General features: G+C 51.7%; 1 protein-coding gene across 1 annotated transcript in view; it reads right to left on the reverse strand.

The window, feature by feature from the left end:
• LOC130123903 (solute carrier family 22 member 23-like) overlaps positions 1-22174 on the reverse strand; it is a 42434-nt gene extending 20260 nt beyond the window's left edge. The window contains exons 1-4 of the mRNA XM_056293229.1: positions 21878-22174; positions 21746-21838; positions 9186-9289; positions 8434-8588 (exon numbers count right to left, since the gene is read on the reverse strand). Of these exons, the coding sequence (XP_056149204.1) occupies positions 8434-8588; positions 9186-9289; positions 21746-21838; positions 21878-22174 (649 nt within the window). The remainder of the gene's footprint in view (positions 1-8433; positions 8589-9185; positions 9290-21745; positions 21839-21877) is intronic.
• Positions 22175-22623: the final 449 nt, after the last annotated feature.

Here is a 22623-nt window from a genome sequence, read left to right on the forward strand (position 1 = left end):
TGTGTGCTGCTGCGAGCATGACTCAGCCTGCTATCATGCCGCTGCATGCGCGTGTGCGTCTGCGTTGTGTGTGTGTGTGTGTGTGTGTGTGTGTGTGTGTAACTCTTGTGTGTGTGTCGGCCTGCAGTAAAAAGACGCGCTATCTGGCAGGACCGTGACCCCCGGGCCATAAGGGCCGCGGATTACACGGTGCCGCATCAGCTGACTTTCTGTCCCCACACGCCGGTTTCCTGCTGCCTTTAGCGCGCCGCACACCAAACCTCTCACGGACGCTAACGCCGGCCTCTGCCGACGAGCTCGGCGCCGACGCACAACAGCACCGCCGGCTCGGGCCGTGACGCAGCGGCGCCGCGGGCGCGGAGGAACCGTAGCAACGCTCCACGCGTAGGTCACGCTCCGCCTCCCTCCCCCCGCCCCCCCCCCCCCGCGCGCTCTTCACGCCCATCGCCGACTTACATACCTCGTTTTTTTTTTACCCTTTGCCGCCCGCACCCCGTTCGGCTTTGTCCGACTCGGTCCAGCTGCAAAAATTCTAACCACCACCCCCCCCTTCCCCACCACCACCCCCCCTCCCCCGCCCCCCCCCCGGTCTCTTGTTTTATTATTTCCCTCTGTCTGCATGGCAGTTAGTGTTAGGGACTGTATTAGCTGTCGCCTCACATCAGTCGTGTTGGTTGCTGCAGTGGGCCCGGACCCGACAGGCCATCCTAGCGGAACGGACAGTGGCAAGACACAAAATCAACCCCCCCGCCCCGCCCCGCCACCCCCACCACCACCACCGCCACCACCACCGCCAACCCCAACTCTCCTCAAAAGGGGCTTACCAATGGCCTCATAACCCATGCTGGGTTGCCTGCATACTGTTCTCAGGGCCTTCGACACAGGGTATTACTGGCTAGGTCAACAGCGGACTGAGCAAAGTTGGTTGTGCCCTCTCTCTTTTTCTGCATTATGTCATATTTTCTACCTTAAGCTAACCAACAGTCTACTTCTACTACTACTTCTACTACTACTACTACTACTACTACTACTATTACTATTACTTCTGCTTTTGGCTGCTCCCGTTAGGGGGCGCCACAGCCGATCATCCGTTTCCATCTCTTCCTGTCCTCTGCGTCTTCCTCTGTCACACCAGCCACCTGCATGTCCTCCCTCACCACCTCCATAAACCTCCTCTTTGGCCTTCCTCTTCTCCTCTTCCCTGGCAGCTCCATATTCAGCATCCTTCTCCCAGTATACCCAGCATCTCTCCTCCACACATGTCCAAACCATCTCAATCTTGCCTCTCTTGCTTTGTCTCCAAACCGTCCAACCTGAGCTGTCCCTCTAATATACTCCTTCCTAATCCTGTCCTTCTTCGTCACTCCCATTGAAAATCTTATCATCTTCATCTCTGCCACCTCCAGCTCCACCTCCTGTCTTTTGATCAGTGCCACTGTCTCCAGACCATATAACATAGCTGGTCTCACTGCCATCTTGTAAACCTCCCCTTTAACTCTTGCTGGTACCCTTCTGTCGCACTCCTGACACTCTTCTCCACCCACTCCACCCTGCCTGCACCCTCTTCTTCACCTCTCTCCTGCACTCCCCGTTACTTTGGACAGTTGACCCCAAGTATTTAAACTCGTCCACCTTCGTCACCTCCACTCTTTGCATCCTCACCATTCCACTGTCCTTCCTCTCAGTCACACATAGGTATTCCGTCTTGCTCCTACTGACTTTCCTTCCTCCTTTCTCCAGTGCATACCTCCACCTCTCCCAGCTCTCCTCCACCTGCACCCTACTCTCGCTACAGATCACAGTGTCATCTGCGAACATCATAGCCCACGGAGACTCCTGCCTGATCCCGTCTGTCAACCCGTCCATCAGGTTGATGGCTAAGAGCCGATCCTTGATGTAATCCCACCTCCACCTTGAACCCATCCGTCACTCCTACCGCACGCCTCACCACTGTCACACCGCCCTCATACATATCCTGCAATCTACCCAACAGTCTAAACAATAAACCAATATCTCAAAAGGCTTCGCGAATGGGTGAATTTCTAATTATGCATTTCCGGTTTGCCTTTTTGTTGTCTCCTATGTCAAATACTGGTGAGGTAAGCGGTGCAAAGTACTGTGGAGAAGCAGCCAGCTTTCTTCTTCTTCTTTTTTTTTAACCACAGATACACAGAATAGCTACAATGATAGTTAGCTTACATAATGTATCAAAAGGAAACTGGCAAAGGCTAAGTAGGCTAATTATTTACTACCACATCATGGTCTACGTTACACTAACAGGCGTTGTCCATTGAAAAGACAAACGGTAAGACTTGTCCAGTCGACAGTCGTATGTGATAGTACAAGGGTGTCCCTGCACACAGATAACATACGCCGCGGCCTACATTATAGCTCAGCAGCTGACTGGTACGAACATGGGCTACCAGTAAGACGCAGCTCATGAGCTGGCTGTTTCTGCACTGCTTGCTGCTGGCTGTTGAGTAGCTGCATTAACCAACAGTCATCCGCAAAATATTGTTAACTTATTGATAGAGGTTTGTCAATATCGCCCTGCCCCGACTCTAAGCAGCTCCACTGGCTCCCCTGTTAAATACCGCATCGACTTCAAGATCCTGCTCCTCACCTTTAAGGCCCTTAATAACCTAGCTCCTCCATGTCTTCCCGAACTCCTTCCTAGCCACACGCCCTCCCCCACTCTCACATCCTCTTCTGCTCTCCAACTCACTACACCACCGGCCCACTAGACTACCATGGGGTCTAGACTCGCAGTGTTTCTCAACCCAGTCCTCAAGGAACCCCTATCCTGCAGATTGTCATTGTAACCCTGCATAGGTAGCCCTGCTTGTACTTACTCGACCAATCATCTCGCAGCACTTAATTATGCAAGGTGTGCAACGTCTGACAAAATGCATTGCTGATTGGTTGAATAACTACAAACAGGTAGCTATTCAGGGTTGCAAAGAAAATATGCAGGATAGGGGGTCCTTGAGGACGGGGTTGAGAAACACTGGTCTAGAGCCTTCAGTCGTTCTACCCCCCCCCCCCCATGGACCTCTCTCCCCCCCCAAGACATTAACAACACTGACTCTCTTTCAACCTTCAAATCCCATCTCAAAACGCACCTTTTCAAACTGGCATATTCAGTCGGAGCCACACTTTTGTTGAGTTTTGTGCAGATGATGATTTTATACTTATCCGTTGTGTTAACTTTTTATTGTCTACCTGCTTTGTTTTGATTTAATGCAGTCTGACACAGTGCTGCTTGTTTTTGTTGTTGTTGTTGTTGTTTCTTTTGGATCCCCCCCCCCTTTTCTCCCCAATTGTACTTGGCCAATTACCCCACTCTTCCGAGCCGTCCCGGTCTCTGCTCCGCCCCCTCTGGCGATCCGGGGGGGCTGCAGACTACCACATGCCTCCTCCCATACACGTGGAGTCACCAGCCGCTTCTTTTCACCTGACAGTGTGGAGTTTCACCAGGGTGACGTAGCGCGTGGGAGGATCACGCTATTCCCCCCCAGTTCCCCCTCCCCCACGAACAGGCACCCCGACCGACCAGAGGAGGCGCTAGTGCAACCATCAGGACACACACCCACATCCGGCTTCCCACCCGCAGACACGGCCAATTGTGTCTGCAGGGACGCCCGACTAAGCCGGAGGTAACTTGGGGATTCGAACCCGCAATCCCAGTGTTGGTAGGCAACGGAATAGACCGGCATGCCACCCGGACGCCCCCCCCTGCTTGTTTTTTAACTGTGTTCTGGAAGGTGTCCTTGAGTGCTCTGAAGCGCATCCATAAATAAAATGCGTTATTATTATTATTATTATCACCACTATTAAGCACAAGGCCAACTGTAAATTCACTTTAATACAACGGACGCTCAAAATATCAATCCCCAAGCAGTATCTATTAAAGGAGCATGACAAGGTTTGTCAAACGGCGCCTTGTTAGCAACTGGTATTTCAGTAAACCCTTGGCGAGCACCAGCAGCACAGCAGTTTTGTCAATACAAGAACGGATGAGGGGAAAACACCAGACGGTGGCCACAACACATAGGCCACGCTAAGGGAAGCGACGCAGCGTCACAAAAACCTACACAACTAACTCCACGTATTGATGGAAAAACTCCACAAATGAGTCGCCTCTGCATATAGATAAACATGCCTGGACACGGTAAAACGCACTCCGCAGAACTGTACAGTCACGTGTTCCCGGTATCGGTGTCGTGGAATTCACTGGTCGGTCGTTGTACAGAAAGAAGAAAGTTCCTCGTTACTATAAAAGTTGGAGGGGGTGGGGGTGGGGGGGGAAGTGCAGTTGTTTCATGAGTTGTAAACCGAACCAGAATGGAAAACCCCCACGTCCGCTTAGCAACAGGAAAGGGGAAGGCGTGACGCCGACTGGATGACAGGTCTGCTGTCAGCTGAGCGGCGGCTTTTATGAGGCTTACCTGAGGCACGGCCAACGCTCTAGAGTGGCACTCCTTAAAACGCTGTTTACTCTGCTATCACTAGGACAGCCATCACAACGTCTGGAAAAACAGGGGGTGAGAGGAGGGTAGGAAGGAAAGGCAAACTCGGCAATGCCGGACCGAAAGGGTAAGAGGGAGTGGGCATAAGCAAATAAGGAAAAAGCCGAAGGAGAGAAAGAACAATGGGATGAATAGTAAAAAAAAAAAGGGGGGGATGTGTTCTGGGGGCAAGCGTCGTGCTCCGAGCTCGGAATACTCGGACCCTTCGCCGACTACCGAGGGTCCGCATACCCCTTTTCCCACCGAGGCAGTTCGAGGGCTGGTTTGGAGCCGGTGCCTAATCTTGAACCAGTTCTTCGCATTTCGACAGCCAAAGAACCAGCTCTCAGCCAGGAGAACTGGTTCCAGAGCAGCACCAACTCTCTGCTGGGCTGGAAGAAAGAACCGCTTACGTCAGGGGCTGGGGCGGGACGGTCCTGGCCAACAACACAAATAGGGGATCCACTACTCGGCAGCAACAATCAGTTCTGCCAAGTAATTGATTTCTAGCCTAAAAAAATTAAGCGAATTTAACGATGAAATAGCATATGAAAATTGTAAGAAGAAACAAATGTGAAATCTACACAGTTGATTTCTCGGATCATTTTCTGAGACGTATCCGTGGACAGTGATGATGATGATGTGGCTCCCAAGCTAGCTCTCCCGTGTCAGCCGTCAGAGAGACGGACCTGTACATTTCACTTTTGCCCCTCTGTTAACCTTTAGAAAGCTCACATGACGCACTGGCCAGCTGCTGCTTCAACGACATGAGCTGAAAAGCGACGAGTGCCTGTTCACCAACTTCTGCTATGGCTTCAGATGCTCAGACTTCCGCGGCTGCTTCTACGCTGTACACAAATATCTCCTACAAATACAGTGTGCCAGGTTAAATCACACGGTATATTTATTATTCATTTACAAGCCGTGGCTCAGAAGACTATCGTGGAAGAAGAGCAGCCACATTAACAGATGAGCTAAAGGGAAACTGGTATACTTACATGTGTGCCGTAAGGCAACCCCTTATATTTCTTGGTAGTTTCCATGCTCAGTGGCACAGCAAAAATCAAGGCTTCTAGAAAACTGATCTGAACGGCAACCGTGTCATTCTCCCATAGTCGTCACATTATGCGACCAAAATACGTTTAATGATATGCAAAAGCAGTAGTAACCTGGAGCCACTTTAACCACGAGGTTCAAATCACACAGTCATATATAACTATAAACTGCAGACCATCCATCCATCCATTATCCAAGCCACTTATCCTGATCCCAGCAGTCATTGGGCGGCAGGCGGGGAGACACCCTGGACAGGCCGCCAGTCCATCACAGGGCCCACACACACCACTAGGGACAATTTAGTCCGGCCGATTCACTTGACCTACATGTGTCTGGACTGTGGCAGGAAACCGGAGCCCCCGGAGGAAACCAACACAGACACGGGGAGAACATGCAAACCCCACACAGAGGACGACCCGGGATGACCCCCAAGGTTGGACAACCGTGGGGGTTCGAAACCCAACTCCAACTACTACGGTCTAGTGCCACACTAGTGTAGCGTAGCGGTGGCGGACCACGTGCCATGGAGAGCATGTGTATGTATGCAGGTTTTCATGCCAACCAGGTGATTTCACTGATATAATCTTCCTCTTTGGCTGAAGGGTTACTAATCAGTGAAATCACCTGGTGTGGAGTCGGGCCGGAATGAAAACCTGCATACACATGGCTCTCCATGGCACGTGGTTAGCCACCGCTGGTCTACTGTATCACTAGTCTTGCCTAGTGTAGTACTAGTACTACAGACTAGTACTAGTAGGCTAATGCTCCTTTTCCACTACATGGCACCAGCTCAACTAGACTTGACTTTTTTGTTTTCCATTACTGGAAAGTACCGGCATTTTTGTAAGTGTCACCACTTTTCTGGTACCACCTTTGTCGAGGTTCCAAAAAAAAACAAACTGGAGTGGGTACCAAAATCAATGCAGACTAGCTACACCGAGGGGGTACTGTTACTGTAATGGAAGACGACACTCTGCGAGTCGAGCCGAGTCAGTACCATGTAGTGGAAAAGGGGCATAACAGTACTAGTCTGTAGCACTAGTACTACAGACTAGTACTAGTAGGCTAATGCCCCTTTTCCACTACATGGCACCAGCTCAACTAGACTTGACTTTTTTGCTTTCCATTACTGGAAAGTACCGGCATTTTTGTAAGTGTCACCACTTTTCTGGTACCACCTTTGTCGAGGTTCCAAAAAAAAAAACTGGAGTGGGTACCAAAATCAATGCAGACTAGCTACACCGAGGGGGTACTGTTACTGTAATGGAAGACGACACTCTGCGAGTCGAGCCGAGTCGAGTTGAGCTAGTACCATGTAGTGGAAAAGGGGCATAACAGTACTAGTCTGTAGTACTAGTACTACAGACTAGACAGAGAAGTACAGATTAACAAGGGAAAAAAGGGATTCTGATATCAAGCTCAACGAGCGCAACTGCCAAGAGATGTAAAAACTTCTGCTCAGCTACACGTCCATTTGCATCCATGCCTAGAAAGACCGTCTACGGGACAGTTTTGCCCGACCCCTTCGGTTCCCTCTCTCTCCTTCCTTCTCTGTCTTGCACTGGGAGTGGACCAAACGTGTCCCTCTATTTTGGGAGTGTGGTAAAGCCTGTCAAGGTGCACGATGTGATGTAAATCAGAGTGACAAAGACATGGAAGGCCTCCTATTATGTCCGCTTGCCCTTGCACCAGCTCGTCCTCTTTTGCTGCTTACCCCTGTCCCAGGCAATTACTGCAGCCAAAGAGGCTCTTTAGGCTCCATCAACTGGCCAGGCTGCACACGTCAATTGCAAGGCCAATTATCAGGATCCTATCAAAAGTATTGTATCTCTTCTTGTCTCTCCGTTTCTCTCCCTCTCTCTTTCCCCCCCCTACCTTTGCTGTGCAAAGATTGCTAGAAGGTCACAATCAGCAGGGGAATTTATATCTATGAGCATTACTGTTCATGCTGTATAGACTGGAAGTGCAACATTTCAGAGTAGAAAGGTCATCACCATCACTCCACCCCCCCCATCCCATCAGGCTATCGACTTGGAGTAATGAGAGGGTAAAATCCTGCAAAGAGAATTTAGCTGGGCCACTCAAATAGAAATGAAACCAAGTTCACCTCAAGGGTACAGATACCGGCGGCTGCTCCGTAATAAGCAGCATACATCCAACGAGTGGCTAAACGGTTTGATAAATGTCAGTAGGCCATCGTGACATAATTGCTTCGAATTACAGGTCAAAGCTTCTTTTATTCTCACTCCTCCCCTGGCTAAAGAAAGGAATTTAATTGAAACAGCTCCTTGATAAAGCACATCTAGCCACGAGGGACGGTGGAAAGCAAGGTAAATCAAAGATGTCATCTCCCTCCTCCTCAAAACTCAGAACGTGCTGTGTATAAAGCCAACAGCTGCGGCCATTTCTAGGAAAGCCATCCCCGGACCAAAACAAACCCAGATGGCTAATCCTATAGGAGAGCGGACAGCAAATGTTCCATGTAATAAGCCTGCATGTTGTGTATTGCTGCGGTGCAGTGGCCTTTGGCATCCCTAAAGAGCCTCGTTGTTTAGTGCACACATCGAAAACAAGCTCTCAGACCTGCAGGGGACAATCTAAATAACAGGACTCATGCAACACATCACACACACACATCACACACACTTTCAAGCTGTTCATATTTGGGCTGAGGCACCTGTAAACCAATTTGTTTCTGCAGAGGCCTCCTTTACCCACAAGGCGGACAAGACAATATGGATAAATGACGATTAGAGACATTCCGGTATCACTGTATAGTCCTACACAGGCAACCTGACAGGTTTTTAAAAAGATGCGATCGATGTCACGATGACCGGCGTCGGGCCGTATCCGAAAGGCGAGGACTTACTCAGAACATAGAGGGAAAGAGTGATCCCTGCCAAGCAGAAGCCCTCAAAGAAGCGAAGGGTGCTGAACATGGTGACGTTGACGGAGAAAGTCACAGCCAGACTGAACACCAACATGAACAGCACAGAGACGATCAGCACGGGGTGGCGGCCAAACCTGCGGAGGAAAAGTAAGATGGAGTTTAACTTTATGGACTGTTGGACATTGACGTTTTACTTTTGTCGATTATCCTCCCAAGTCTAGGAAGGCAGTCGCCAAGAGGTCATGTGACTTTGGGTTTTGTTTTGTTTTTCTCCCCAATTGTACCCGGCCAATTGCCCCACTCTCCCAAGCCGTCCTGGTCGCCGCTCCACCCTCTCTGTCGATCCGGCGAGGGCTGCAGACTACCACGTGCTTCCTCCGATACATGTGGAGTCGCCAGCCGCTTCTTTTCACCTGACAGTGAGGAGTTTCACCGGGGGGGGGGGGGATGTAGCACGTGGGAGGATCACGCTATTCCTCCCAGTTCCCCCTCCCCCCCGAACAGGCACCCCGACTGACCAGAGGAGGCGCTAGTGCAGCGACCAGGACACATACCCACATCCGGCTTTCCACCCACAGACACGGCCAATTGTCTCCGTAGGGACGCCCGACCAAACTGGAGGATTCGAACCGGTGATCTCCGTGTTGGTAGGCAACGGAGTAGACCGCTACACTACCAGGACACCCGACTTTGGATTATAAAGAGGGTCGACACCATAAAGTCACTCTTACCAGTCAGCCAGGGCTCCGAAGACCAGGAATCCAAAGATGGATCCCACCAAAAGGGAGAACTTTGCAATGTGGACCTTCCATCCCGAATCGCACACCAGGCTCCACTGCAGAGACAGGTAAACACATGGCATGAAGGTGGCACAAACACACTGTTCGTGCCAAAACATTTCTAGTTTCCAGAATAGTTGAAAAAGGAGTATTACTTATGTATTGTTCAGTTAGGGCTGTCTGTATGGCATGACTGCCAAACTTTACTGGTTTGATGCTTCATCTACGTTTACTCACCAGGTGAGCGAGGCTGTTTCTGTTACCCAAAACTCACTGACATGGATATCATTATACGGATAATATATCTGGCTTTTAGTAACCTTATCTGATTATGAACAAGAGGGGCATAAGCACATGTTTTCAGGGAAAAGAGGAGTCAAGATGTATCTGCTTACTGGGCTTTGGAATAATATTCCCCTGAAATATTCATTTCACTCACAAAGTGATAAATAATCCAGACAGAGAATTGTTATTTAAGAAAAAATACTTATAATAAAACCACTCATAAAAAATCAGTTTCTTAAGACAGAAAAATTTCCCAAGATTAACCTTTGCATTGCTTCTGGCTCAATAAGAAGTCAGTAAGAATATGAACTGAAATTCCACATATGCCAACAGACCTCTGACTGGAAACCACCTCCGTAGCAGCTATTAAATATCCATGGCTGGCTATCTTGGTACCAAACAATAACTGATCTTTTACACCACTTGCCAATATTGTGATGCTGCCATTTAGAGAAACAGCCTCAAATACAATAAACAGCAGTGAAAGGGGAGGCAAACGAGACACATCTAAACATGGGGGGAGAAGATCGTCTTCCTCCCCCGTGGAGAGAAATGAAAGAGATACCGATACAATGGTCGGCGCAAGGTTAACATAATTTCAACTTCAGTTGGAATCAAGCGCCGAATGATGTTTGCATCTACTGCACGTTTTTATGTGCATTCTATACAAAAGATAAAGATCATCGAACCGCTTTGGCTGCCATGACCACTTGATATCAGAAACACTTCATCTACACTTGACTACATCACTACGCTACAGCAACACTTCTTGCACTTGTGGACATGAAATGAAACGAAACGTCGTTTCCCCCAGCCAAGAGCAGTGCAAGACAAACACAACACATATCCAAAACTATAAGAACACATATATCCAAACTAACACATATATCTAAACTAAAAAATTTAAAAAAAATCAGTGTACAGGAGAAGGAACGCCAGCCAGGATGACCGTCGGAACTGCCGGTCTGCATGGGCTAGCAGTTAGCTTAGCCTGCCCCGCTTTCACGTCCTGTCAGACCGCCCTCGGTGTTTCCTCTTCGGGCGCAGCTCCGGTCAGGGCCGTGGTCACTGGGCCCACAGGACGCAGCAGACCAGGCTCCTCCAGCTGATCCAGCGCCAGCTCTCCCAGCCAGACACCTTCGACACACCTCCCCGCACTCCACACGACGACACTAAAAACACAGTCAAGACTTGGCGAGGCCGCCGCCAGACCGCCCTCAGCGTTATCGGAACTGTCGGACTGCATGGGCTAGCAGTTAGCTTAGCCTGCCCCGCTTCCGTGTCCTGTCAGACCACCCTCGGTGTTACCTCTTCAGGCACAGCTTCAGGCAAGGCCGTGGTCCCTGGGCCCGCGGGACGCAGCAGACCAAGCTCTCCCAGCCGATCCAGCGCCAGCTCTCCCAGCCATCAAACGACGACAAACTTAGATGCGGACGTGGACAAAGACACTGCAAGGTGCCGCAAACGTGAATTCGCGCCGCCATCTTCCCACACCGGAAGCGGAATCATATACTACAAGGATATGCCAAAAGTAATCCCGGTCGTTCTTAGTCCTGATTAAAATGTTTCCCATTTGTTGTCCTTGTGTGAGCATTGCAACAATATGAAATCTCTTGTATGTGAAAACTTAACCGACTGAAGAATTCAACTTGAAGCTTAGAATTGCACACAATGACATATCAAAAGTTGTCGAAAAGCTTAACTTCTATCTGCGGGAATTCAAAAATGTCGAACGATTTTCAAATAATGCTGACATCACCCATGCCCCCATTTCTGCAGCTGAGCGATCTTGGACGGGGGACACATGCTAGAGTTTTGTACTCGGTGCAAGTCCTTAACACGCTGTCGAGATGACACATTACAGCACCTCTGCTAGTCCCTCCCTCAGGCCTGAGACACAGCTGCCTATCAGCAGAGGGATTCCCACAATGCAAACAATGCTCAGTGTGTCAGTATGCATGCATGCATGTATGTGTGTGACTGCATCCGATTTGCATGAGCCTGTCGTGCCCTTATTTTTCCAACCATAGTAGTCACCAGTATAAAATGCACAGTACAAATGAGCATGGGCCACTGAGCAGGATTTCTAAAATTCCGTCAGAATAAATTAAGAGTTATCAAACACATGCTTGGTGCGCTGCATTTCCTGCTTGCAGAGATAAACTCACTACTGGGGGGGGGGCTACCAGATACCTCTATGACTGACACGAGTATTATCACTGAACCGCTGCAGTTCTTTTAACCAGTCGTTTCTCGGTTTGTGGCAGGAAAAGCCTACCGAGGGGGGGAGGGGGGGGCATCTCCCCTGCTCCCTCGATGCCTGACAGCTGCCCATGGGGCAGTAGAAAAGGCAAAGGAGGAGATGCCTGACCGGGAACACTTTGGCACTGACAGGTGGATGAAACATATGACGGCAAGTCGAAACCCCCCGGCTTCAAATCCGCACTGCCTCGTCAGTGCAAAGACAGGAAAGGAAGGCCACCCGAAACCGCATAGCGTACAGTTCTTACAAGCTTACGAAGGGTATCGACAAAAGGAACACATTGTATACCGTTTCATTTAGTTGGCTCTACTCGCCGGAGAACTCACGGCCTTCATATACACAACAGTTTCTGTAGCTTGCGTATAGCCCCAAGGGGCCCTAACCTCTTCTACCCTATGGTGTAAGTGACCTGTCTGGAATGGAACGCCTCGGGATTACCAGGAACCACCCAGCCATCACATGATCTCGGCATGCCACTCACTCACGGCTTCAGTATCAGTGTCAGCGGGGGGGGGGGGGGGGAGGCAGACGCAGGAGGCAAACAAGTTCCTGTTGTGCAATTTTACTCGCGACACACGAGGGCATTTGAAATAAAGTGGCCTGTGCCTGGGACTGCGACTAACAAGCGTATCTCGGGTGAAAATTAAGTATCCGAGTGCATTCGTGTGATGCCCGCGATTTGCCCGTTTATATACCAGCTCGATAATTGTGCAGTGCAAACACTGCCGGGTATTAGCCAGACGACCGGAGATGGAAATGATCAATGGATTAGCATGAGCACATCGGTGCGGCCAATGTAGGCGCAGATATACAAGGTGAATGTGTGCTCACGCCGTCTCCATTCAGTTGCACAGTACTGCAGTTTGCGGCGCAAGGTACCGACACCATCTTATGTTTGGATTACTACACGGAAACGCGTTCACTCAAGGTGCTTTTAGAGCCCTGTAGTTTAAAGCACCTTGCCAAATATATATATATATATATACTAGAAGAACCCCGCTACAATGTAGCGGTTTGGTTATCCACCCGTCTAAATCTCCCTCCTCTTCATCCCGCCAGCTAACCGCCTTCCCCCTGCCCCTAAACCCCCCCCCCACTCCAACTCCCTCCCCCCAAAATGCTCAGAATCATCTGAAAAGTGGTTTTTTAGCCATTTTTAGAAAATGCATATTTTGCATAATTATGCATATTACAATTATATTTTAATGTTCTGCTTTTTCTCTTCTATTTTTCTGGTCCTCTCTGGAACAATACCTACCACCTCCAAAAAAAAATGAGGATCATAAGTGCATTTTTTGCAAAAATGCATATTATTTTGCATAATGCCAAAACATTTCTAAGTCCCAGAAAAAAATTTTTTATATAGGTGAAAAAATCAAAGATGCTCCGAATCATCTGAAATGCCGAGAAAAGTGGTTTTTAGCCATTTTTAGAAAAATGCATATTTTGCATATTTGTGCATAACTATGCATAATTTTAATTTTCTGGGATTTTTCCCCTTACTCTCTGAGACAACACCTACCACCTCCACAAAGAATTAGGATCATAAGTGCTTTAGTTTTCGGTCCCGCTATCTACACTAACACACACACACACTAACACCACACACACACACATTACGAAAATATGGGAGTTGATATATATATATGTATATATATATATAGTACTATAGTACAACTGTTAACGCACAGCCAAGCTGCTGGGCTACAGTTCCAGCTGAGTTATAGTTACCGCAGAGCGGAGAATGCAACAAACGGTGGTGGACTCACAGCATGAGTCAAAGCCGTGTTGCAGCTCCAGTCTAGTCTGGGCCTTTGTTTCACGCCAGTTGCTGCCAGGCTATTGTCTCACTCACTTGCACCAACTGAATAGAAGCCATTGTTTAGACAGTTGGGCAGACACGTATTAATTTATTAGTTGACAGGCAGAGGACAAAAGCTCTACTAGTGACCAGAGAAGGTGCTGCGAGTGCATGTGTGTGTATGTGCGTGTCTCACGTCCCCCAGCAATGCTCAGAGTAACAAATGAAGGACCGGAGGCCATGCAGTGAAACTCCGGTGACATTGGTCCGTCCGCCTTCCTCGAGCCGTTTCTCAAACTGCACAAATGGCTCCGCTGCACCAGCGAGTCCGGTCGGCCTCGCCGGCTGAACCCCACCAACCCTGCCTGCTACTGCACTCGCTGAACTACAGCGCGGTGCAGCAATGTGGGTGTTGGGTGGAGGGTGTGAAGTAGGGTTGGGCTACATCAATATTATATCAATAATAATAATAATAATTTCAATAATAATAATAATAATAATGTATAAAAGCCATCTATCCATTATCCAAACCGTTTATCCTGCCCTCAGGGTCGCGGGGATGCTGCAGCCTATCCCAGCAGTCATTGGGCGGCAGGCGGGGAGACACCCTGGACAGGCCGCCAGACCATCACAGGGCCCACACACACACACACACACACACACACACACACACACACACACACACACACACACACCACACACACACCTAGGGGCAAGTTAGTACGGCCGATTCACCTGACCTTCATGTCTTTGGACCGTGGGAGGAACCCACGCAGACACGGGGAGACCATGCAACCTCCACACAGAGGACGACCCCCAAGGCTGGACTACTCCGGGGCTCGAACCCAGAACCTCCTTGCTGTGAGGCGACCACACTAACCACTGCACCACCATGCCGCCCAATATAATAAATGATAATAATAATATTAATAACACACTGACAGAGAGATAAAAGCCAACAAGCCCGACATCGTTACCAGGGACAGCAAGCAAAAGAGGTGCATGCTCATCGGCATGGCAACAGCATCCGAAAAAAAAACCACCTCAGTGAAAGTCCCAGAGAAGCTGACCAAGCACAAAGACCTGGAGATTGAGATCAACAGGATGTGGGGAACGAAGACCGGAACGACACCAGCGGTCATCGGAGCTCTAGGACTCACGAAGAAGGGAATGGAAAAGTTCACCACCCGTATCCTAGGCAACACCAACATCCGTGCGGTCCAGAAGATCGCCCTACTCGGAACAGCCCGCATGCTACGACGAGTACTGTCAATCAAGTGACATCTGCCCTGTAGCGCCTCAGGGTCCAGAGTTTGGACCCGGCTCTGCAGGATGTAAAACAGGAAACACTAAAGAAATAAGAATAATAATTTCGTGACACGAGACTAGTCAAGTCAATTTTATCGGTGTAGCCCAATATCACAAATCACAGCTTTGCCTCGGGGGCTTTACAGCAACACAACACCCTGTCCTTCAACCCCCACATCAGATAAGCAACAGCTCCCTAAAAACACCCTTTAAGACCAGACATCGTTGAGGATTTCGGATCAGGTATTGTCATGACACGGCGAAAGTGTGGTGGTTTCAAAGGCTGCATCGCAGTAACATGCTGTACTTTTCTGAACTTATCGGACTGTTCAAGCCGATCGATTTTATTATTTTTTTGCATTTACCCACTTAGTTATAATAGAGCATAGGCATTACTGACATCTGATTGTGCACATGTTTCACGAAAGCTCCAATAGTCATGCCCACAATACTGTCACCATATCGATATCGAGGTATTTGGTGCAGAAATGTGGCGATATTGGGTTTTGTCCACATCGCCCAGCCCTGGCGTGAAGGGGGGTGGAAGGGTGAGGCAGCGGGGGGTGGGGGGGGGGACGCAAAGCTGATGCAGGACAGGATAAGCCACGCCGCTGATTTCAAAAACCCACTGCAACTGTCGGGGTAAGGGCTCGTCAGTGCTGACTTGGGGAACTCGGGGCCAACGGCTGGCATATATTACCCCTTCCTGACGAAGGACTCGAGGTTTTGCCCCCCCCCCCCAAAAAAAATCCACACCAGTCACAAGGTGACCGTGATTTTTTTTTTGCCCCAGTGCTTTGGATTTCCTCAGGCCCAGTCTAGCCAGGCTAATGAAGTGTGAATTGGTGCAGGATTAGTAAAGACTGACAGCCGAGAGTCGTGCAGGTGACAGGCGGCGGGACTCTGGCTCAGGGGAGAGGAGACCAACTGGAGAAGGGGTTGAATTTAACAACACGCTGGACAACGTGGGTACGAGCGAGACGCCGAGAGAGAGAAGCTAACGCCCCGCACGAGTGCATCCATTCAACACCAGAAATGAAGGGCAAGTTGGGCAAGTTATCATCCTCGTCATTATTTTACATCTGAAGGGCGCCCACAAATAATATGCATCATCCATCCATCCGTCATCCATCCATCCATCAGCAAAACCGCTTATCCTGCTCTCAGGGTCGCGGGGATGCTGGAGCCTATCCCAGCAGCCACTGGGGCAGCAGGCTGGGAGACACCCTGGACAGGCCGCCAGCCCATCACAGGGTCCACACACACACACTCACACCTAGGGGTAATTTAGTACAGCTGAGTCACCTGACCTACATGTCTTTGGACTGTGGGAGGAAACCGGAGCCCCCGGAGGAAACCCAAACAGACACGGGGAGAACATGCAAACTCCACACAGAGGACGACCCGGGACGACCCCCAAGGTAGGCCTACCCCGGGGCTCGAACCCAGGATCCTTCTTGCTGTGAGGCGGCCGCGCTAACCACTGTGCCACCGTGCTGCCAAGTGTATTCATATTATTATTATTATTATTATTATTATTATTATAGTATGATATGCGTCTAATATGTTGCTGCCGATTGGCTGAAGAGAAGCGCCAGAATGACGCAGGCTTAACTGAGCGTGACCGACGGCCATGTGTAAAAACGGGTGCCTTGCCAGCAGCCTAGCAAGCTGCTGGCTGTAAACGCCGGTATTCAGCTCGTAATTGACTCAATCTTTAGTTCTTGCAGAGGTGCAGCAAGGCCCAGTTTCGAGAGCCGCGCAGTTCCCCTCGCGGCGTTTCCAACCCCACTTCTTCAAAAGGCTCCTGAACCCTGGTGGAAAACCACCTCTGTAGTCTAACCCAGGTGAGAGACGTGAGACGCGGGGCGTGAAACGAATCCGGGGGGGAAGGCAATTAAACGGCCTCACAAAATGGAAGCGCGGTAAAGGGGAAAGAAGAAGAAGTACGAAGCAGAAATGCGGCGGGGAGAGACGGAGCGACGAGAGGGAGGACTAGAGGGAGGAGCAAACCAATGTGGGTGAGACCGAGTTTAAGCAGAGGGAGTTCAGAGATGTGCTGGAAAGCAGTTGTGAACAGATGGTGGAAGACAGGCGGGGGGGGGGGAGGAAATGCTGCATTGTTATTGCCTAGCAACAGCCAATCACCTCGGCTATCGGTCTCTTTCCATTCCAAGTCAAACTTTTTGCACCTCACCAACACGGGGCTCCGCCGGTTCGAATCCCCGCGCTACCTCCGGCTTGGTTGGGCGCCCCTACAGACACAGTTTGGCCGGATGTGGGTGTGTGTCCTGGTCGCTGCACTAGCGCCTCCTCTGGTCGGACGAGGGGGGGGGGACTGGGGGGAATCGCGTGATCCTCCCACGCGCTACGTCCCCCTGGTGAAACTCCTCACTGTCAGGTGACAGGAAGCGGCTGGCGACTCCACATGTATGGGAGGAGGCGTGTGGTAGTCTGCAGCCCTCCCCGGATCGGCAGAGGGGGTGGAGCAGCGACCGGGGACGGCTCGGAAGAGTGGGGCAATTGGCCAAGTACAATTGGGGGAGAAAAAGGGGGAGGGGGGGATCAAAAAGACGGGAGGAAATGCTGCATTGTTATTGCCTAGCAACAGCCGATCACCTCGGCTATCAGTCTCGTTCCAAGTCCAAGTCAAACTTTTTGCACCTTCAGGAGCACATGCTCTGGTTGGGGTACATGGGGGGGGGGGGTTAAGCGAGAGGAGAGACCACATTGCACGAGGGGCGGGAGGGTGAATCAGAGAGAAGGGGTCGTCTGCATCCATACGCACATGACTCACATTCCGCTGTCACTTGGGTCGTTGCTGAAAGGGGAGATGATCAAAATTTCACCCTGGGGGGGGAGGGGAGGGGGGGGGGAGAAAGAGGTCTGACATGTTGCTGCCGCCACGCTGACGTGGCGTGTGAGACGTATTCTCTAAAAAGACGAGTATTGTTTGGGCACAGGCGTGTTTCAGATGACAGACATACCTTTACACCTTCAGCACAATGACGCGGCGTCACAGCGACAGCGGGTAAACTAAACCGTGTTGGGACAAGACGGACGGCAGGACGTGTCTCTCCTTGCAAGGTGACGGTGGGCGATGGTGCAACAAGAAAAGGCTTCGGTCCAACGGAGCGTCGGCGTTGTTTGTTCACACCACTCGTCTAAGCGCATACAGCCGCTCATCTGTCCATTCCCTTCCCTGATTAACTGCGACAAAAAAAATCTCTCCAAGGTGTCGGAGAGACGAGTTCCCTCGCTTCAACGACACACATTCCACCAGCTAATCCCCCCCCCCAAAAAACCGCCCCCACGGCCTTACAGTCGTAGGTCAGACACCGCCCCCCCACCCCCACCACCCCCGCCACGCTCATTCTCCAATGTTAAAAACAGACCCAAAAAAACCAAAAACCAAAACGCCACTCATCAGAAGCGAGCAGGCCTCTCGGCTCCTCGCTCTTAGGGCCTCCAGAGCTTTATCTCGTGGTTGCACAAGCGGGCCTACCTCCCCCCTCCCCCTCCCCCTCCCCCTCCCCCTCTTGCTGACACCGAGAGGCTGTCACTTTGTGCTGACTTGGCATCTGCGGCGGGGTCATCCCCTCTCAACAGCTGAGACCGCTTCCAGCCGCCCCGCGCTGATCGGGGGTCTGTGCCTCGCAACGGCCAGCTGGGTAAACAGTACGAAGGGACACGGTGCAGAGGGGCCGGGGTCGTCTTGCAGATCTTTGGGCGTGCAAACTCGACTCCGGCGATGCAGGGCTTTGGGTGTTCCCGCCGCGATCTGACAACACGACCTGTTGAAGATCGTTTACTTGGCGCGAAGGCTCGCTCGTCACTGTCGAACAGTACCGCGTGGCGCCACGCAACAGCACGCCACATTGTAGCTAGAGAGGTACACGAAGGTATTGATCGCAGAGCCCGAGAGAACAAATAGGACGAGTGTGGAAGGGTGTTGCACTGGGGCCGAAGTCTTGTTTCTTCGGCGAAGCATTGCGACAGGGCAATCCCTTCTAGCCGAACGAGGACGGAGCAGGGCAAAGTGGAGAGAGACCCTATCCGTCTCCCAAGTAATGATACGCTCTCATTTCTACGCTCGGCCCAATTAAGACGGGCCCCGAGGAGGGCGACGACTCAATTAGAACTGGGCTCCACGTCAGCCACTTCGGATCCTAACGCCTCCTGCAGCATCTGGGAGCCCGGCTCCTTCAAACGCTCTCTCGGCGTTGCCTCGAGCAAAAGGTGCAAGCGGGAGATGAATTCTAGACGCTGTTATTTTTCGTTTTCTGGAAATGAAGCCTGTTAAAAAGTTCCACTAAAGCGTCGCATGTTTTAGTTAACGGCATGTGCCGTTCGCGGTCACCGGGGATCTGGAAAGTGAGTTTGTTAGTACATGCAGTATTTGCAGCATGAGACTGACATATTTCACAGTGTTGTCATTCTGCTCCGCTGGTGAGGTATGGGGTGGTCACAAATAGGCCGGTTCAGCTCGGTCATGTGCAGTCTGGCCCTCTGCAAAAACAAACATCTGAAAAAGTGCCAAGTCATCACATCCTGTCCGTAGTGCCGCTTCCTGGTGTCCCTGGTGCAGTGGACAAGGAGGCTAGTGCCAGAAAAAGGGGGGGGGGAGGAATCCCGCCGATGCCACGTGAAAAGAGAGAAAGGTGGGCGACAGTTTGTGGACTTCGTTCCCATTTCAGCCTTCGCTCCGTCTCCTGGGCCCGTCCGCTTGGGGTTCCCGATCCGACACCTCCGGAGGACGACCTTGACAAGATATGGAATGCCCGGGTCGCTCGGGTCAGGGAAGGCCGCCGCTTCAGACACTCTCGCCTACCGCTCAGCCCCTGCCGCCCACCAGCTGCTCCGCACCGGCGGCAGTGTCAACACCACATTCAGGGAGCGTAGGTGAGGAGGCAATACAAACAGCAGTACTCCCAGTCCCATTAAACCAGTCGCCGTGAGGGACTTGCACCATATTGGGTTTTATATGCGCTGCATTTAGACACGAGTGACGCTGTTGACAGAGGGGAGAGATGTTTCGGGGTGGTTTGGTTCTGCGAGCTGATGTTTACTGGAGGCGCGGGTGAAGAACACCAGGAATGCCCCGAGATCACTAGCGGGGCACAAATAAATGACCTTCAAGTTTCCCCCTCGGGGATAAATAAAGTATTCTGATTCCGATTCCTCCGAACAACCCCCGGAGGACAATAACTCGACGTGAGGCTCAAAATGCCCTCTAGCTTACGGTGAATGGAAATGCCAGGACTGCATTTTAATTGGTAGTCGTTTAAGCACGGGCATTATCAGTGACGAACAGATGGGCTGCTGGCATAGTGGGGCCCAAGCTCAGCATGCAAGGACCCCCCTCCTATCTCACAGGAAGGCTTCAAAGGCGAGCTTTAGATCATCTCTTCCTGTCTATGTGATTGGTTGTAGCGCGCGTGCCAAGTATTTGTGAGGCCGATATCCGGAAGAATAAACTGGAATTAGCAGTGCTTTACGGGGTGGTGTAAAGGGGGTCAGTACAGTGTGGAGTCCGCAAAAACAAGAGGAACTCAGATTCCCCCCTCAGAGGCCACATCACTGGCGAGCGTTGCTTGAAAATGACGTGACGCAAAAAAAAAAGCAATATTTCCCTGCACCTGCTGATTTGTTCTCCACCCCTGTCATTATTTGGAATATGAGCCGTTCCTTTGCAAATGATTGACGCCATCCCAAAAACGTAGCCGTTAGGCTAAGCCTACGAGGAGGGTACGGAATATAGAAGGTTGCTCGGCTCTTGACCTCCCGCACCGACAGGACACTTCATAGGAGCACACAGCATCCTCAGCAGGGGAGAAGCTGGGAAGGCACGACGTAAAAACTCCCGGTAAAGCCTGCAGACCACAGCTGCGAACCAAACTTCAGACAAGGCCTCGACCACCGGGGGGGGGGGTCTTTTAATAGGACAGGTTTGAGTTTGGCAAATGAGGAGTGCTGGGATTCACCGGGATCTCGCATGCCCTCTGCTCCAAATCCAAAGGCCAGGCTTGATTCCTGTCCGTCATAACGACCTCCAAAAATCCCCCCCAGGTCTAAGTGACGGTGTCATCGGAGGGTCTCTCCGCATGTCAGCTGCTGAGGTGACTCACACAGTCCTCGGCTCTCATCCCAGCACCCCTCGGTCCTAATAGAAACCCCGTCAGTCATATGGTAATCCCAGGCTGTCACAAGGGTGACTCACTGATGAAGGTGATAGCACTGTCGGAAAACCTGGGCCATTATCTATCTCGGGGCATGACAACCCGGTGTCTCTGCACCAACCAAGAAGGCTGCCAACACATGTGAATGAGGCTTATACAGTTAAGAATAGACGTTGTTGTGTTTTTTTTAGCTATCCATCCATTATCCGAACCACTTATCCTGCTCTCAGGGTGGCGGGGGATGCTGGAGCCTAGCCCAGCAGTCACTGGGCGGCAGGCGGGGAGACACCCTGGACAGGCCGCCAGGCTCATCACACAGGGCCCGCACACGCACACGCACACGCATTCACACCTAGGGACAATTTAGTACGGCCGATCCACCTGACCTACATGTCTTTGGCCTGTGGGAGGAAACCCACGCAGACACGGGGAGAACATGCAACCTCCACACAGAGGACGACCCGGGATGACCCCCTCCAAGGTTAGACTACCCCGGGGCTCGAACCCAGGACCCTCCTTGCTGCGCGGCGACCGCGCTAACCGTGCTCTCAATTACCACCTCGAGTCCCCTCCAGATGCCCAGCGTGCGATATGACGGAATCACGGGTGCACCGTGTGAAATATAGACGAAGGCAAATGCTGCAAAACCCCGCAGAGGGATAAATGGACCGCTTACCTGCGTGACCACGTTCCGCTCGAGTCCCGTTTCGAGCTCGAACTTCCACTCACTGCAGGCGCTACACTCCGCGTTCTCCGCGCCGCGGACCGTCTCGAAACCTCCATTTTCGATCAGGTAAACCGGCCGCGCGTTGATATCCGTCGGTCCGTGCATCGACGAGGGGCCGCCGGTCTGGTTCGCCGGCCGGCGCAGGCACGCTTTGTTCGGCTGGGCTAAGAGGAAATAGTCCGAGTACTGGCTGAAGCCGATGAACAGCACCGGGATCCACGTCAGGACCACCAGCCGTCTCTGGTACCTCCCGAACCCCCCGAGGAAGGGCAGCACGCAACCGTCGACGCGCGACAGCAGCCCCGGCGACGTGGTGTCGGGGGACACGAAGCCGTTCTCCGGCTGGCGGTCCTCCGCCTCGAGCTGGACCACGGCCATCGCGGGCTCCGCTCGGGACGGATGCGTCTCCGCGTCTGCGTGTGTGCGCGTGCGGGCCGGGGGCCTGGGCGCGCGGGCGGGCGGCACTGCTGCCCCGTCGGCCCTCGCGATGCGTCAAGACGGCGCCGCTTAGCAGCAGCAGCGCCGCGCGCGCGCAGTCCGTCCGTCAGTCAAGGCTGCGGGGATGGAGGCGAAGCTCGCGCCTGTGTCCTATCAGGAAGCGCTGCCGCCGCAACTAAGCCGGCTGGGTGGTTGCGCTGCGGCTGCGGCTGCCGGGCTGTTTGTTGTTGTTGTTGTTGTTGTTGTTGTTGTTGCTTAGCAGTATATTAAATACATTTGCTTTGCCTCTCTGGTGCGTCACTGTTGGGGGGGTCTGATGTTTTCGGGTGGTCTCGAAGCGGCCGCAGCGGAGCGGCGCTGCCGGTCTTCCTTCCTCAAGGCGCCACAGG

Source organism: Lampris incognitus, chromosome 14 (assembly GCF_029633865.1).
Source record: "Lampris incognitus isolate fLamInc1 chromosome 14, fLamInc1.hap2, whole genome shotgun sequence".
Taxonomy (NCBI): domain Eukaryota; kingdom Metazoa; phylum Chordata; class Actinopteri; order Lampriformes; family Lampridae; genus Lampris; species Lampris incognitus.